This window comes from Podarcis cretensis (assembly GCF_951804945.1).
Source record: "Podarcis cretensis genome assembly, chromosome: 12".
Lineage (NCBI taxonomy): Eukaryota > Metazoa > Chordata > Lepidosauria > Squamata > Lacertidae > Podarcis > Podarcis cretensis.
In genome coordinates, this window is record NC_137181.1 from 48975312 (window position 1) to 48993831 (window position 18520).

Genomic DNA, 18520 nt, shown 5'->3' on the forward strand with positions numbered 1-18520 from the left:
TGCCAAGTTACATAACTGACATATGTAAGCACAAATTTTCAGCGACAGATTCATGAACAGCGATTTATAAATCAATGACTTTTGACACAACAGATTCTGTGATGTATACAGACAGCTCATACATTTTTTTAAAAACCCCAATTTGCTGAAATAGGTCCAGATTTTGTGAAATCCCAATATGTAAAAGAAAATTAAGCAAATTTGACCACATTTGTGCATATATTTTTAATGCATGCACGTTTTGTAAATTCATGACCTAGCCTCTCTTTCTTCCTCCTTACTGGTGACACCAATCTAAGTTACATTGACATCCAGCTGGAACCAATGGAAAATTATTTAACTCAGGGGTTGCCCCATTAGCTAAATTATTTAACCCAGAGGCACCATGGCATCTGTGAGTGCTTTCAGTGGTGCCCTTGAACAGGTGCCTCAGACTTAGCTTTTATTTTTAAGAAATACGTCTCTAGAAAGAAAATTATGGGGTGAAATGTGCAGGTACCTTCTTGAAGTGTTCTCTGTGAAATGAAAGTGAATGTGGTGTGGATACTTGGCTATCTTCTCCTGTTGATGTCAGACAGCCACAGCTGATACACTGTGCAACAACCAGGACCAGCCAGGCACAGCTGACTTACCAAGCCTATGTCTAAGCTTGCTGGAGGCATCGCTCTCATTTTCATAGCAGCCATTTTGTGATGGGTGCCCTCAGAACTCTGTCAAAATATGTGAATAGTGTCTAGGATGCTGTGAGAAAGTAAAATGGAAAAAGGTTGTTACCTAAATGTGAAAGCAAGCTTAGTGGGTTTAAATCAGGGTTTTCAACCTTTTCGGGTCCATGACCAGCTACAGTGGTACCTCGGGTTACAGATGCTTCAGTTTACATACGCTTCAGGTTACAGACTCCGCGAACCCAGAAATAGTACCTCGGGTTAAGAACTTTGCTTCAGGATGAGAACAGAAATCATGCTCCGGCAGCACGGCGGGAGGCCCCATTAGCTAAAGTGGTACCTCAGGTTAAGGACAGTTTCAGGTTCAGAACGGACCTCCAAAATGAATTAAGTTCTTAAGAAGAAGAAGAAGAGTTTGGATTTGATATCCCGCTTTATCATTACCCGAAGGAGTCTCAAAGTGGCTAACATTCTCCTTTCCCTTCCTCCCCCACAACAAACACTCTGTGAGGTGAGTGGGGCTGAGAGACTTCAGAGAAGTGTGACTAGCTCAAGGTCACCCAGCAGCTGCATGTGGAGGAGCGGGGAAGCGAACCCGGTTCCCCAGATTACGAGACTACCGCTCTTAACCACTACACCACACTGGTACAGGTACCACTGTACATTCTTCCTGCAGCACCCCTTTAGGGCTCAGGAGCCCAGTTATGTCACCCCTTGCCTGCAGAGCCGGCAGTCTCACGCCCTTTTTCAAACACCCTCCCTTGTAGAGTGTTCCCTCAGCCTCCTCTCCCCTCTCCTTGGGGGTCCCCTGGTCTCGGAACTGCCCACTCCCCCATCCCCCCAAAGAAAGGTGCCTCCTCACACTGCCCCACAGGGGCCTGGGAAGCACCCCCTGGCCAGACCCAGAGGCACCATTCGCCTGGGGAGCTTGTAGCCAGGGCTGCTGCAACAAACAACCACGCAAGCCTTTGGGAGGCAGAGACGGGAGAGGGCATCGGAGGGAGGGAAGTTTTTAATGATTAATGCTTTATTATGTTTTTATATGTGTTGGAAGCCACCCAGAGTGGCTGGGGCAACCCAGCTAGATGGGTAGGGTACAAATATACTACTACTGTACAGTCACACTTCGGGATGAATGTGCTTCAAGTTGAGTATTTTCGGGTTGCGCTCGGTGGCGACCTGGAAGTAACGGGGCGCGTTACTTCTGGGTTTCACCGCGTGTGCATGCGCAGATGGTCAAAATGACATCGTGCGCGGAAGCGTCAAAATGTGACCTGCGCACGCGCAGATGCGCAGACACGGATTGCGTTCGCTTCAGGATGCGAATGGGGCTCCGGAATGGATCCCATTCACATCCCGAGGTACCACTGTACTACTAATACCTTTTGAAATTCCTTCCTCATATTTTCAGCCAATTGTGCCCAGAAGGAAGTTACTGTAGCTTAGAGAGAGAGAGAGAACACATTTTGCCCCATCAACATATGCAAGATGTCCTTTTTTAAATAAAAAAATTGTCTTTATTTTTCTGCACAACAGAGTGAAAGCTCTCGATAGTACCTCCCCTCCCTTCCTCTTTACACCAGCATTGTCCGGTATTATAACTTAGGCTGAGACAACTCTACCGAACTTTTATTTCAGTGGAACAAAAGGTGTGCAATGGATTTATTTGGGTTAATTTGGCCATAAGGAGCTGTAACATTTAATGAAAGGCAGCTGTGCTAAAGCACTTTCTTCTGTTTGGCCTCCCCCCAAAGATGATAATATTTGGTGCAATCAGCAGGAAGGAAAAGGGTCGGCAGAAAGAGTACATGCAACGAACTAATGAGTCTTAAGGATCGTATTATTTTGGCAAAGTTGAAACGCCGCTCGACTAATGAAGTCATCCTATTAGGCTTGGGATGTAAAAATACAGATATCTATAACTCATGCCTCAGTGAGAAAAACGTAGCTGCTACTGAGCGGAATGTAGTTTTTAGCCGATTAAAATGCAGCACAGATGTAACTCATTCTGCCAAGCCGTGTGTTTATCTGCCAAGAGTATATGAAGGTATGTATGAGCTGCATATTTTTGTGCAGCTCTGTTCCTGGGGCCAAGTGGAACACCTTGACCTCCTCGTCCACAGCGGGAGTCCCACTATTAAACTATCATAAACTGGCACACATATGGCAACTTATCTCTGCACCTCTTGTCAAACCACTTGCCAGTGGCGACCCCCGACAACGTGGCGCAATTTTCCAGTTTCCCACCATCAGGCTGAGTGGTGATCTCCGTTTCCCAGTTCTTGAAGCCGATGCTGGTACTTGTCATGTCCACCCATCTCCCTTCGGCGGCCATGTCGTTGATGCCGAGCCAAATTTCTGACTGGGCCCCGATGCTCTTTCTCATGTAGTCGTACAGAGCGTCATTTTCGTCTCCTGTCTGAGGGGTGCTGAGGGTGCCGCCTTGAGAGATGCAATCTTCGCTGGCTTCGTGATAGGTCTTGGCGTTGGGGAAAGCCAGGAAACACTTTAGGTTGACCTTGGTGCCTTTCAGACAAACTAGCGAGAGACAAAAAGGGGAGGAGGTGGTGCGGGGAGACAGTGGAGTCAGAAAAGGAATCATGTGCTTTGGAGTGCAGTGCAGTGGTACCTTGGTTCCTGAATGGCTTAGGTAAAGGTAAAGGGACCCTTGACAGTTTAGTCCCATCGTGACTGACTCTGGGGTTGCGGCGCCCATCTCGCTTTACTGGCAGAGGGAGACGGCGTACATGTGGCCAGCATGACTAAGCCACTTCTGGCGAACCAGAGCAGTGCACGGAAACACTGTTTACCTCCCCCCCCCCCCAGAGCGGTACCTATTTATCTACTTGCACTTTGACGTGCTTTCGAACTGCTGGGTTGGCAGGAGCAGGGACCGAGCAACGGGAGCTCACCTCGTCGTGGGGTTTTGAACCGCCGACCTTCTGATCGGCAAGCCCTAGGCTCAGTGGTTTAACCCACAGTGCCACCTGCGTTCCCCCCCACTGAATGGCTTAGCTCCCAAACAAATCAGCTCGCAAACCCGGAAGTAAGTGTTCCAGTTTGCAAATGTTTTTTGGAAGCCGAAAGTCTGTTTTGGCCTTCGCCGTTGTTTCCAGGGCCAATCAGCTAACCAGAAGCCGTCAAATCCCCCCGGTTTACTATCCCTAGTACTGTACTTCAAGACTCCCATAAAAGTGCCTGGCTTAAAACCGTCTATCGAAAACTTCACTCTTGTGGCCTATCCCCACAACACCTACTCACTATGGGCACCACTAAAGCAAACAATCTAATTGGTCAACGTCTAAAAGATATTGAGCATCAGAATAACTTGGCCATTATAAGGAAATTCTGCCCTTGGTATGTTCAGTTTCCACCTCTCCATTTTGATTCTCTGGCCCCATATCTGCACAAACTTATTAACCCAAAATACAGACGTGCTTTTACACTTGCAAGACTGGATGTTTGGCCATCTGCGGTACTTGAGGGTCGATTCCAAAAGATCCCACCTGAGAAACGTCTTTGCGCCTGTGGAGATGGCAGCACTGAAACAGTGGCACACGTCCTCCTGTCCTGTACTCTCTACAAAGACCTGAGGAATGAGATCGTCACCCCACTTGTACTAACCATCCCAGGGCACTCAACCACTGCCACAGTGTCTTTTCTTCTATCACATCAAAATGAGCAGATAACAGCAAAGGTTGCTAGGTTCATTGCAGGGGCAATCAGAATAAGGGCCACTAAGTGACTGCTGATTCAGGACTTTAAATTGTGCTTTTATATCAAATTTCCTTTTCTGCGTATACTGTAACGTTTTACTGTTGCTATGGCCATTGGTTAATGCGAATAAAGTTTTATCTCTCTCTCTCTCTCTCAACCAGAAGCCACACCTTGGTTTGCAAACGTTTCGGAAGTCGGACGGACTTCCAGAACGGATTGAGTTCGTGAACCAAGGTACCACTGTACTAGCTCTGTTCGATGTATCTGCAAGGAAAGCATTTCTTACCCTTTCAGTTTGAGCAGGGTTTCTCAAACTTGGGTCTCCAGCTGTTTTTGAACTACAATTCCCATCATCCCAGTCTTGCTAGCTAGGGATGATGGCGGTTGTAGTCCAAAAACAACCAAATTTGAGAAACACTGCATTAGACTTAAAAAAGGATGCTGAGAGAAGTGGTGGACCTACATTTTTTGGGGGGTGGAGCCCTGAAGCTTCAACTGTTATGCAGGCCTCTTCGCAACCAGCGATGAGGTCCGGGCAACCGCTGTCATCTTCTTCAATGGGGTTGTTCCACAACAGATCACTAAACCTTTATGACATCTGTGCTACTGACTCTCGAACTTTGGGATTGTTGACAACAAAAAAGTAATCATTTTGAGTCATGGGACTCAAATTGGGTCTAAAGGTAAAGGGGACCCCTGACCATTAGGTCCAGTTGTGACCGACTCTGGGGTTGTGACGCTCATCTCGCTTTATTGGCCGAGGGAGCCAGAGTGCAGCTTCCGGGTCATGTGACCAGCATGACTAAGCCGCTTCTAGCGAACCAGAGCAGCGCACGGAAACGCCGTTTACCTTCCCGCCAGAGAAGGTAACCTATTTATCTACTTGCACTTTGACATGCTTTTGAACTGCTAGGTTGGCAGGAGCTGGGACTGAGCAATGGGAGCTCACCCGTTGTGGGGATTCAAACCACCGACCTTCTGATCAGCAAGTCCTAGGCTCTGTGGTTTAACCCACAGCGCCACCCGCATCCCCCAAATTGGGTCTACTAGACCTTAAAATTTTAAGCAATGTCTGGGACCCCTCTAGAATTAGGGGCTTACGACTCATTAGTTTCAAAGTAGATCTACCCCTGGATGAGAGTATTGGAATCACAGCTGTCCTTGTGAATGGTAGTCAATGCCCGTTAGCTCTCCAAGTTTTGGGGAGGCCTTGGAGAAGAGTCCTTCAGTGGGCCACCTTTTCTGAATGGGTCCATCTCCTCCACACTGCTGCTACTGCCCTATTCCTTTGGACCTAAACCACACAACCAGGCAGAGGGAGAAGATGAGGTGCCTCAAAGGTTGCTCCTCCTTGGTCCTCTCATTCCTCAGTCACTCAGCAGGGAGAGGAACAGGAATCAACATGAATGTGGCGGAGCCAGAGGGATCTAGGGACCGGCCATGGTCTATCTGAAGAGGTGCAGTCCTCGGCATGTGCCATATGATGTTAGTGACCCCTGCTGCAGTACAGAGGGGGTGAAAACATTAATAATAATAATAATAATAATAATAATAATAATAATAATAATATTTTATTACTTATACCCCGCCCATCTGGTGGGGCCTCCGCAGCCTCTCTGGGTGGCTTCCAACAGGATATTAAAAACAGAATAAAACTTCAAACATTTAAAACTTCACTAAACAGGGCTGCCTTCAGATGTCTTCTGAAAGTCAGATAATTGTTTCTTTCCTTGACATCCGACGGGAGGGCATTCCACAGGGCGGGCACCACTACCAAGAAAACTCTCTGCCTGGTTCCCTATAACCTCACTTCTCGCAGGGAGGGAACCACCAGAAGGCCCTCAGAGATGGACCTCAGTGTCCGGCCTGAACGATGGAGGTGGTGACACTCCTTCAGGTATTCCTGGACTGAGGCCATTTAGGGCTTGAAAGGTCAGCACCAACACTTTGAATTGTGCTCAGAAACGTACTGGAAGCCAAGGAAGGTCTTTCAGGACCGGTGTTATATGGTCTCAGTGGCCACTCTCAGTCACCAGTCTAGCTGCCATATTCTGGATTAATTATAGTTTCTGGGTCATTTTCAAAAGTAGCCCCACATAGAGCGCATTGCAGTAGTCCAAGCGGGAGATAACTACAGCATGCACCGCTCTGGCAAGACAGTCCGCAGGCAGGTAGGGTCTCAACCTGCGTACCAGGTGGAGCAGGTAAACAGCTGCCCTGGGACAATGTGGATCATTTGAGTGTGCTCCCTGGTCAACAAAGAATGGAGGACACAGTTTAGAGCACTGATTGAGAGGAAATGCAGTGCAAGCTACAAAATTGCCTTCAGCTGTTTGCATATGTTGCTTTGAACAATGCTGTTCACTTCGCTCCTAGAGCGAGGATAAAAACATTAAGCATTTCTCTACAAAAGCTCTTGTGCTTTTTCTGCGCTTGCAAGCTGGTTTCGGAGCTTGGATGCCTGACCCGCAGAGGCTGACATTCGGGAAGTGGACAGAGTCTTTGAAAATGCTGGAGTGATTTTGTTTTCTAACCACTCTCCCTTTCCATCTCTGCAACCAGGTGGGGTGTGAGGGTGCAGCAACAGAACAAATCAGTACATCTGAGCTTTATGGGAAACTAGTTAGTGCAAACTATGGTGCTTCGTATCGTAGTTTAAAATCCAGATTTATTGATCCCAAACAACCTATGGTTACTGAACAGTTCATGTTAATGTACTGGAAATACAGACAAACCACATTTTAGGTAACACATCATGGCTTATTTCACAAAGTGAGGCCATTTTGTGCCGTATGAAAAATTATGGCCATTGGGTTTTGTACCTGTTTGAAGTGCTTGCTTTTCCTTTAGCAGAGCCACCTCCTGGGAGATATTCTCTAGCTGTTCCTTCAGGTCTTCAAACATTTTGAGGCTTACAACATCTGCAGAGCAAACGAAGAGATTGATGATCATGTCTGCCTACACGGAATGAATGCAAACACATTTATGAATGGAACCAGAACTTCCTCCCTCATTGGCAATATAACAAAGAGTACAATGAACAAAGAAGAAAGCAGCGTGTTATGCAGCATTTGTTATAGAGAGAGTTTGCAATAGATGGAATCAGCAATTCATAACAGGTCCATGCAGTAAAATGTCCCACCTTTGCTGTGTATCACTTCCATGGAAGTTGGTTAGAAACTGGTATTCCTAGCAACTTTTCAACATTCCCTACTCTTGCTTTGCTTTCTAACTACTTTATATGCTTTCCCTCTTTTATATCAATATGTTTTATATTTGTAGCACAATGCCCTCATCTTAATATGTCCTGTTTGAATTATGCAGGTAGCGCTGTGGTCTAAACCACTGAGCCTCTTGGGCTTGTGGATCAGAAGGTTGGTGGTCGAGTCCCCGCGATAGGATGAGCTCCTGTTGCTCTGTCCCAGCTCCTGCCAACCTAGCAGTTTGAAAGCACACCAGTGCAAGTAGATAAATAGGTAACACTGTGGCAGGAAGGTAAATGGCATTTCCGTGTGCTCTGGCTTCTGCCATGATGTTCCGTTGCGCCAGAAGCAATTTAGTCATGCTGGCCACATGACCCGGAAAGCTGTCTGTGGACAAACACCAGCTCCCTTGGCCTGAAAGTGAGATTAGCGCCACAACCCCATAGCCACCTTTGACTGGACTTAACCGTCCAGGGGTCCTTTACCCTTTTTTACCTTCAATAACGCTACATTAAGGGACACGGGTGGCGCTGTGGTCTAAACCACTGAGCCTAGGGCTTGCCGATCAAAAGGTTGGTGTTTCTAATCCCCGCGATGGAGTGAGCTCCTGTTGTTCGGTCCCTGCTCCTGCCCACCTAGCAGTTCGAAAGCACGTCAAAGTGCAAGTAGATAAATAGGTACCGCTCCAGCGGGAAGGTAAACGGCATTTCCGTGTGCTGCTCTGGTTCACCAGAAGCGGCTTTAGTCATGCTGGCCACATGACCCAGAAACTGTCTGTGGACAAACGCCGGCTCCCTCGGCCTATGGAGTGAGATGAGCGTGCAACACCAGAGTCGTCCACGACTGGACCTAATGGTCAGGGGTCCCTTTACCTTTACCTAATGCTACATTATGTTTTGTTGTTGTTGTTGTTGGCTTCTGTCTGTGTCTCCAGGGGTGAATTCAAACTGCTGGAGAATTACAGCACCTGCTTTGGAAGCAGAGACCAGAAATTTGTAACTGCTGCCTCCTGCGTAGTTTCTACTGCATTATCAGCACTGAAGTGACCTTCCTGGGGCACAAGCCTGGGCAGTGTGTTTGGAGATCCTGGGCTGTCTAGATCAGTGTTTCCCAACCTTGGGTCTCCAGCTGCTTTTGGACTACAACTCCCATCATCCCTAGCTAGCAATACCAGTGGTCAGGGATGGTGGGGAATGTAGTCCGAAAACAGCTAGAGACCAAAGGTTGGGAAACACTGGTCTAGATAATCAGATCTCTTGGTCTCACTGATGTGGACCAAAGGAAAACAGAGTGATACGTTTGGCACCAGCTTGGCTGCAGGAGTTGTCCAAGGGAGGCATAGAAGATGCCATAGGGACTCCACTTCAGATTTGTGTAGGGTTTACTCCTTCGCCTTTTCTTCTCCCGAAGATGTCCCACAAGGCAGTGGGTATGTTTTGTTCAAGTACAGTGGTACCTCGGTTTTCAAACGTAATCCGTTCTGGAAGTCTGTTCAAGTTCCGAAACATTCGAAAACTGAAATCGGAAGCCTCAATACGGAAAACTCAGAATGGAAACCGTGTTTCCTGTTCAACTTCCAAGGTGTGTTCAAAAACTGAGGCACTTGCTTCCGGGTTTTCAACATTCTGAGTTCTGAAATTTTTGACTATGGAGGCATTCGAAAACTGAGGTACCACTGTATTCTACATCATGGTTCCTGCAAGACAACTGACCATTACAAATAAATAAGGCCTTTGTAAAACAGTGGTCAGGAACTTGTAGGGTAACCAGCCTCATATAACCAGCATGCTTGATTCTAATTAACACATGAAGGGGTTAATGCCATAGAGTAAGCTGACCTGCCAGGCTTAGCCTAGGTCACTTCCCCTCACCTCAGAAGGAAATGGGCAACCAGACCCCTTGTTGTACTCAGTTTACATGTGGATTTGGTGTGTGAGGAGGGCTGAGCTGGTTGCTCCAGCTCAGCCGCATGGCTTTAACCAGCCTCTCTTGTTTCAGGCAAGAATGGAATATGAAACTAGTATTTTCGTATACCTGTAGTTTAGGAACTTCTGCTATTTTGTTACCAAGCAACATTTTATTGCCTGTGTGTTTTTTCTGACTGCTGTATGGAAAAACACATGAATCTGGGCTTTGAAGTCTTGTAAGTAAAGCATTTTATGGCTTACAAAATGTAAGGTCTATCTGTGTGCTAGGGGAGTGGGATACTTTGGAAAGAACGATTAAAAGGGACAATTTTGGGGTTCACTGGAAATGCAGGTTTTACAGTCTATATTTCCATGCCTTCCTTTGCTGCATGTACTGTATTGCAATGTTAAATGTCTGCAGTTGTTCTTCTCACCAAAAAGTACTTGCCCCAAACTTGGGTCCAGGATTCCAGGATTCCAACAGAACTTTCCAAGTTGGCTTCATCCTTTTAAAATTATTTCTACACTGCCTTTTGGCTCTTAAAAAAAAGGTTGCCTGAGGTGGTTTATGCATGTGTGAACAACGTCTGAATAGTTAATCCATGCAACATAAGAGCATGTGGAGAAATGTTATTGGGGCAGGATGTTCCACAGACCCTGAAATATAAAAACAAAAGAAGTCCAAATATCTAAATGTGGTTATAAAAAGTACTGGGGGAACAGTTTCTGTATATGGTTCACGTGGAACCTAAAATTTCCTCAAACTTGAGAACCTTATTTTTATAATCATAGGCATCTCTCAAATGTCAATTATCGCCTGCTAAAAAGCAAGAATTACAAGTGGGTCTTAAAAATAGAAAAGCAAAGAATGAGATGTGGATGCTTTAAGTCACTGCTCAATTAGTCATTATTAGTTTGGCTCCTCTTATCAAAACACATTTTTATCACTATTATTATTATTATTATTATTATTATTATTATTATTATTTCTGTTGGGAGGCACCCAGAGTGGCTAGGGAAACTCAGCCAGATGGACGAGGTATAAATAAAACAACAACAACAACAACAACAACAACAACAACAACAACAACAATAATAATACATGTCTACATTGCATTGCCGTAGCCTAGCCATCATTCATTGCAATATTATCTCTGTTTTAAATCACTCCCTGCTTGTCCCCAGTATGTGTGCAACTGTTCTAGCTAGCAGCCTTAGGTGCAGAAATAAAACTGCTAGCACATTTTCAAAGCTAAGCAGGGTCTGGTCTGGTTTCAAATTGGATGGGAGAGCGGGTGCTGAGATTCCTGCATCGCAGGGGGTTGGACTAGATGACCCTCAGGGTACCCCTTCTGGTTCTACCAGTCTGCTATTCTACGAATGCGACATGATCCTCGCTCTCCTTTCTTGTGGTTCTTCATTTTTAACCTGGACTTGGACCAGACAGCTTTTCAAAATAGATGACTACTCTCTGCAAAGCAGGTCACATGCCCCCTCTAGTTAGCAATGCCATTTGCACACTTTGTGCATGAGCTTATTTAAACACGCACTGGTTGTGAGCTGAAGGCTCTGCCACAAAACAAAACAAAAATCTGCCTTGATCTCTTCCAGTCTGCCATGCAATACTGCAAAACCCAATTTAGATGACTGTCATATACAGTCTTACCTGGAAGCAGCCCAGAGTGGCTGGGGCAACCCAGTTAGATGGGCAGGGTACTGTTGTTGTTGCTGCTGCTGTTATTATTATTATTTTCAGTGGTTCCCAACTAATGGTCCCAAGGACCCCAGGGGGGTCTGCATAACCCATTCACATAACAAAAAGTACCATAGATATATTGAAATTTTCAAAAGTAGGGGACACGTGGCTTATTTATGCCACTACTGCAGCCCGTGTTCTGTTAGCCCCCCCCCCCAAATGAAAATCGAGCGAAGTCCCAACTAAAAAGAGTGGCAACTTAAACTGATGGAATACGCAGATTTAACATATGGAATAAGAGGACAAGAAGAACATACGTCCAAAGAAGATTGTTTACTGAATATATGGGTGAAACGCTGGTAGCATTAAGATAAATTCAACAGTGTAAATAAGTTTAGATGGATGTAACAATGGAATACCGAGTGGTTTAGTTCATGTAAAACATGTATGGTATGCAAAATGAACCATGGAAAAAGAAGAAGGGGAGTCATGGATTTAAATGAATATTTTGAAATGTGAATTAGAAATATTTAATAAAAATTATAGTAAAAAGAAAAACAGGGGGTCTGCAGTACTTAGCTAATTGGAAACCACTGGGCTAGATAGCGTGAATAAGGGAAAAGGGGTGATAATAAGTGTTACTGTATCTTGACCTTTTAATAAACCCTGTTCGGAGAGTCATTTCGACACAGGATGAAGTAGACAGCAGGGCACAGATGACACCCATTTACACATGCAGCTTTTGCTAAACTATACACTCAGTGGGAGAAACACGGTTGAATGCTTGTGTGTGTGTGTGTGTGTGTGTGTGTGTATCTATATCATCTGTCATCTATCTATCTATCTATCTATCTATCTATCTATCTATCTATCATCTGTCTATCCATCTATCCATCTATCATCTATCTACCATCTATCTATCATCTGTATCTATCTATCTGGGGAGCTATTGGGAAATTCCTCCTAGTTCTCTTACCTTTCTCGGGCTTCTTCTTGGGTCTGATGTTCTGCTGAGTTGTCAGTTGTACCACAGAAAAGAGGCACACCAGAAGGCAAACACCTCGGAGCTCCATCGCTGTCCGGCTGCTGTTCTCAAAGGGAGTGGAGGAGCTGAAGTGAATTTGAGCTGCCCTGAGTCGAGCTTCTTAACATGGGCTTTAACCAAAAATGTCTGGCCAAGAAATAAGTTCCAGATTATTCGGTAAGCAACGCAGTGACTGGAGCTTATTTTTACAGATTGTTGGGAGAGATCCAGTATCCTAAGAGCTTTCGGAGCCTCCCATAAACACAGAGGGGAGTAGAATGGGATGGGGTTTTTTTAAGGTCTTGTACAAACTTGCAGATGAAATAAGAATGAAAATGTTCATTTCCAATGGATTTATCCGGGCTCTGAAAGTGCGAGGCCAACTTTTTTCCTGAACAAGCCAAGGTTGCCAACTTTTGAGTCTGCCATGCTGCTGGTTTTCAGTCACCAACTTTTTGGCCACTGTGAAAAGTGCTGGACTAGATGGGCCATTGGCCCAATCTAGCAAACTCTTCTTACATTCTTAGGTGCTTTTAATATCACCTGGGCTATACAGAAATTCGGAGACACATTAGCAGTGTTCAGCTTCACGTGGTGCAAAGTTTCACCTGCTGATTTCTGTAATTTGTTGGTAAAGGCACAACAGGAAGCTGAGCCATGTTTTTTTTTCTGGTAAGCTGGTAAGCCTACTAATGGTTGAATTGGAAATTCAAAAGGTGTAAGGTGAAAAAAAGGTAAAGGACCCCTGGACGGTTAAGTCCAGTCAAAGGCGACTATGGGGTTGCGGCACTCATCTCGCTTTCAGGCCAAGGCAGCTGACGTTTGTCCAGAGACAGCTTTCCGGGTCAAGTGGCCAGCATGACTAAACCGCTTCTGACGCAACGGAACACCATGACAGAAACCAGAGCGCACGGAAATGCTGTTTACCTTCCCACCACAGTGGTATCTATTTATCTATTTGCACTGGCGTGCTTTTGAACTGCTAAGTTGGCAGGTGCTGGGACAGAGCAACGGGAGCTCACCCCGTTGAAGGATTCGAACCGCCAACCTTCTGATCGGCAAACCCAAGAGGCTCGGTGGTTTAGACCACAGCGCCACCCTTTGAAAAAGGTGTAACAGCATGGAGATAAACTGGTGGGCATCATTTCGAGGAACACAACTTGGAGCAAGATTTTTCTGTTTGGCAATTTAGAGATGGCCCCTAAAGGCAGCCCCTAAAGAGCTGTTTGACAGTGCAACGGTCTTCCTTGAGAGGTTATGGACTCTCCTTCCTTGGAGGTTTTTAAGCAGAGGTTGGATGGTCATCTGTCATGGATGCTGTAGTTGAGATTCCTGCATTGCCAGGATTAGACTAGGTGACCGTTTGGGTCCCTTCCAGTTCTACAATTCTATAAGCAACCAGTTACATTTGTCACAATGCATTTTAATGGCCAATGTATCCCTACAGCAATTTATAGGAACCAATGCACTCCGATGGCCACTTAAAGGTAAAGGTAAAGGTACCCCTGCCCGTACGGGCCAGTCTTGACAGACTCTGGGGTTGTGTGCCCATCTCACTCTATAGGCCGGGGGCCAGCGCTGTCCGGAGACACTTCCGGGTCATGTGGCCAGCGTGACAAAGCTGCATCTGGCGAGCCAGCACAGCACACGGAAACACCATTTACCTTCCCGCTAGTAAGCGGTCCCTATTTATCTACTTGCACCCGGGGGTGCTTTTGAACTGCTAGGTTGGCAGGTGCTCGGACCGAGCAGCGGGAGCGCACCCCGCCGCGGGGATTCGAACCGCCGACCTTTCGATCGGCAAGCCCTAGGAACTGAGGCTTTTACCCACAGCGCCAGTGGCATTATTATTATTATTATTAAAGGTTTTCTTGATTTACAAGTGTGCAATGTCTCTCTCTCATATTTTTCCCATGTAATATTTTTACAAATCAGTTTCATTTGTTGAGACATTAGGAAGAAAAGGGGGAAAGGAATGAAGGGGGTGGGAAGATGGGTGGGGTTGGGGTCGGGTGGCGTTGTTTCTATTTTGCTTAATGTATGTAGGGTTTGGTGTCAGCGTTGCTTGTGCAGGTTCTCTGCTGTTCATTTGTGTTCCTTTGGTGGTGAGAGAGGTTGAGGTTGGCCTAGGGTGTGGTTGTTTGTTTGTGATTGGCTGTAGTGATCTTTGTTTTCGTGTGTGAGTGGGGTGGGTGGGTGTTTTGGATCAGGTTAGCCATATTGATTTGTATGTTGTTGGTGGATTCTTGTCGTTGTCTTGTTGGGCTGTATATGTGATAAAGGGGAGCCATACCGGTGTGAAGGTGTCTTCTTCTATTTGTCCCTGTGTCAGTTTCAGTTTATTGGTTAATTTTTCTAATAGGGCTGTTTCCCATACTATTTGGTACCATTAGTCCATGCTTACTCCTGACAGGTCTCTCCAGTGTCTGGTTATGGTGTTTCTGGCTGCTGAAAGTAGGTGGGTTATGAGTGCTTTGTGGTGTAAATGGGCATTATTGTCTTGGAAGATGTTTAGTAAGGTCAATTCTGGAGTGGTTTCTAATACTTGCTTGGTTATTTAACTTATTTCTCGTACTTAGTGGCATTCTTTTTAGCAGGTCCCGAGTGCGAACTGCTCACACTTCAGTATCCCAGGACGCTCTGCAGATGCAGCCAGCAGGTAAGAAAGCACAGAGTTGTCCCTAATACTACAGTGAATGGACACAGATCTCCATGTGGAAAATGGAACGGAGGGATGATGAATGGCTGGACATTTCAGGTCATGGAACAAGACAGATATAACACCCAGCTGGAAAGAAAAGCAAAAAGTGACATCACTAACAATTCTGGGAATACAGTGGAACTTCGGTTTTCGAGCGTCTCGGAAGCCAAACGCCAAAAACCCGCAAGTAACTGAACAGCTTCCGAGGCATGTTTCTCCATTTTTTCAATGGATTTTGCTGGCCGCCCACTGATCCTCAGTTTTCGAACATTTCTTAAGTTGAATGGTGTTCCGGAACGGATTGCGTTCGAAAACCGAGGTTCCATTGTAGTTCTAGGAAACAAGCAGGTATTGCAAAGTGGTTCAGTAGATGAGCACTAAAGGATAACTGTTGGAAGAAAGGAAAAGAAATGGCAGAAAGGAAATAGAAGCAAGTTACGAGATGGGCCCTTTCAATTCCCATTTTGGACACAGCCAGATTCCACGTCTGCAACAAATAAAACACGATCAACTTTGGTTGATTAGGAATTGCAATTCTTAAGGGCTGCATTATTAAGTTTAAATCTTATCTCTTATAATGGATTTTCCATCCATACTCAATAGCTGGTTTATATATACAGGGATGATATCAAACTGACAGCTTTAAATTTATGCTTACCTGCATTTATCCGTAGGAAGTAACATGTGACCCAGAAGCACTTAAGGTAAAGGTAAAGGGACCCCTGACCATTAGGTCCAGTCGCGTCTGACTCTGGGGTTGCAGCGCTCATCTCGCTTTACTGGCCAAGGGAGCCGGCGTACAGCTTCCGGGTCATATGGCCAGCATGACTAATCCGCTTCTGGCGAACCAGAGCAGCACACGGAAATGCCATTTACCTTCCCGTCAGAGTGGTACCTATTTATCTACTTGCACTTTGACGTGCTTTCAAACTGCTAGGTTGGCAGGAGCAGGGACCGAGCAACGGGAGCTCGCCCCGTCGTGGGGATTCGAACCGCTGACCTGCTGATCGGCAAGTCCTAGGCTCTGTGGTTTAACCCACAGCGCCACCCGCGTCCCTCAGAAGCACTTACCTGGTTACAAAAGATTGCCCAAATCTGAATATTAATCTCTTGATGATCTGAAATGCTAACTCAGTTGCATTTAATTAGGTACAACTTGTCTCCTGCTTCCCATGCTAGATTTGAATATGCAGTGATTTGGTGGCACTGCTGTTTGTGTAAACCAGCCTGGAATTGTGATAGGTATTTCAAAGGTTCATATTACAGCTGGAAGTTATGATGGCACCATAGGAGGAAAATTCTAAGGACTGGTTCATGTTACCCTCCTAATGGGGAGAAAATGAACTGAAAGAGCTTGGAATATATGATTTGGGACATACTAACTAACTACCTTGAAAAATGTGCAAAAATGAGCAAGGGTAAAGATTTTGAAAGAATAAACAACCAACTGCTGTTCTTGAACAAGTTTTTTTTGTGTAGTGTTGATCTGCATTTCATCTCCCACTGTTTTGGGAAGAATGCTTCTACAGCCGAAGCAAAAATACACAAATACACAAAAATATTTTACAACCACCAGATAGGCTATTTCTTATACTCTCTTAAGCTCCGAGAAGCTGCTAAAATCCTTGGTTTATTCCACGAAGCTTTTAGAGCAAAAGCAATTTAATGTTTCTGGGACAAACACCGAGCTCTTTGCTCCGCAGATGTTTCCTTTTATTGCTCCACTGGACACATGACAATGAAAACGTGGCAATAAGTGCGCAGCAACACATGGAAATTTCCACCAGCCGTAATGGCAACAGCTGCCATGGCAAAAGCCTGTTCAAGAGTCAGACAGGAATTCCGGTTGGGTGTGCAGGCTATTGCCTGTCTAGAGCAACGTCTTTATGTATTTCTGTGCCAAGCAATGCATCTTGCCAACAAAGTGGGCACACCTCTCCTGGCAGTGCAGAACAGACAGTTCACCTCTGAGCCATTTAGCTTTGAGTGCAGTTCTTTAAACCGGAGCACAAATCATTCCAATGTCTTTTCCTGGGCTAATGAGTCCCCTCTCCTGTGTGTTGTCAGTCCTTTGTCATTTATCAGTTCTTTTGGGACAGGGGCAAACTGGCTTTTGCCGTTAATAAATCCACACTGGATCATGGTATTGTGTCGGTCCAATCGGCAGAGAAATGTATTAATCTCAGCAGAGGGGAACCGTTTACAATGTTTATTGACTTGAAAGAGGCTTTCGATTCCGTTTCAAGAAAGATATGGTGGGATTAAACTAGGATAGACATCCACAGACCAAAGTTTTCTTATTCGTGACTTGTACACTCAAACAACTATTCAAGTCCACTGCGGTCAGCGGGGACAACTGTCACATGAAGATAATTACAAAAATGGGTGTCAAACAGGAATGTATTTTAACCCCGTACTTATTGTATTTCTGAATGATATTGTTTCATCACTGCCAATGATCTCTCTCCAAAGCTGTGGTTATATGTAACGATGATTTTCTCTAAATCATAGGGAAAGTTTTATTAGGCACTGAAGGGGAATACTTTGCAACGGGCTAAAGAATTTAAGTAGCGTGAGCTCCATTTTCAATAGAACCTTAAATGGAAACTTGAACCTGTAAACTGCAGTTCATCTGCAGTTGTTTGTTGCTATTGTACTCACAGCATCCTTTCAGTTCTCAGGGTATTTAAAAGCCCAGCTTCTGGCTCTGTGGCATTCCTGTATTGATCAAGATGTTCTACTGATAATTCTTCTCTGGAAAAAGCTCAGGCACTTTTCTTGTGGAATATGCAGCCATCTGTTTGGAAGCCAGAACATGAGTCCAGACACTAACATTTTGGTTGTGTCTTCATTGTTCTGCATCAATATCTATTTTTTATATAATATTTTTATTAAATTTTCAACAAAAATAAAAATAAAAAACAAACAACAACCACAAAGAAAATTATATGCAACAACATCAAATCCATAAAAGGGGAGTCTCCGAATCCCCCCCCCCCGTTCCTGAAATTCTTTTCAACTGCATGTCATTTCTACTCCAAATTGTTTTTTCTACCTCAAATTTCCAATATTAATTCTAAAATTACAAGTGTTCTTAAAATCCTGCCAATGTATTACCGGTAACCTGTTTACAATACTCTTGCAAATACATAATAAACATTTCCCATTCTTTTTAAAATTTCTTATCATTTTGATTTCTGAGCTTTCCAGTTAGTTTCGCCATTTTAGCATAGTCCGTTAACTTGGTTTGCCAATCTTCTTTGGTCAAGACTGCTTCCTCTTTCCATCTTCCTGCATCAATATCTAGCCTGGTACATCTTATGCCACAATAACCACGAGGGCACCGACTTCAGCATGTGCAGTGAGCTAAGAACCATGCAGAAAATCAGTTTCGGCATCTTGAGTGCCCCTCAACCAGAGGCGGGGAAATTCTGGCCTGAGAGACCTCCCCCATTCGCCTTCTCCCCAATTCGGGCAAGCCATGCCAACCTGCCCTACACCTGAGGTCAGGTACGATGTTAACTGAGAGGCTGGTAAAGATGGGGCTGAGATCAAAGGCTTAGCCTGGTTGTCAAGAGCTTGGGAAGCACTGCTGAAAAGGTTCCCC

At 45.1% G+C, this 18520-nt stretch overlaps 1 protein-coding gene and 1 long non-coding RNA gene across 2 annotated transcripts in view; one reads left to right on the forward strand and one right to left on the reverse strand.

Annotated features, from left to right (window-relative positions):
- The window catches only part of LOC307199569, a 111549-nt gene that overhangs the window by 74798 nt on the left and 18231 nt on the right, over positions 1–18520 (forward strand). The gene's annotated exons all lie outside the window — the stretch shown is intronic.
- On the reverse strand, positions 2160–12375 carry CLEC3B (C-type lectin domain family 3 member B). The gene is made up of 3 exons (XM_079947455.1): positions 12165–12375; positions 7205–7303; positions 2160–3203 (listed from the first exon to the last, which is right to left on the reverse strand). The coding sequence occupies exons 1-3, from the start codon at positions 12259–12261 to the stop codon at positions 2803–2805; spliced, it is 597 nt and encodes a 198-aa protein (XP_079803581.1). The 5' UTR covers positions 12262–12375; the 3' UTR covers positions 2160–2802.

Bases quoted from the DNA above. Each gene is read 5' to 3' on its own strand.
- CLEC3B (XM_079947455.1), bottom strand. From the start codon at position 12,261: ATGGAGCTCCGAGGTGTTTGCCTTCTGGTGTGCCTCTTTTCTGTGGTA. The intron at 7,304-12,164 runs GTAAGAGAACTA...TTTGCTCTGCAG, and splicing joins CAAGAAGAAGCCCGAGAAAG to ATGTTGTAAGCCTCAAAATG. The intron at 3,204-7,204 runs GTACAAAACCCA...GTCTCTCGCTAG, and splicing joins AAAGCAAGCACTTCAAACAG to TTTGTCTGAAAGGCACCAAG.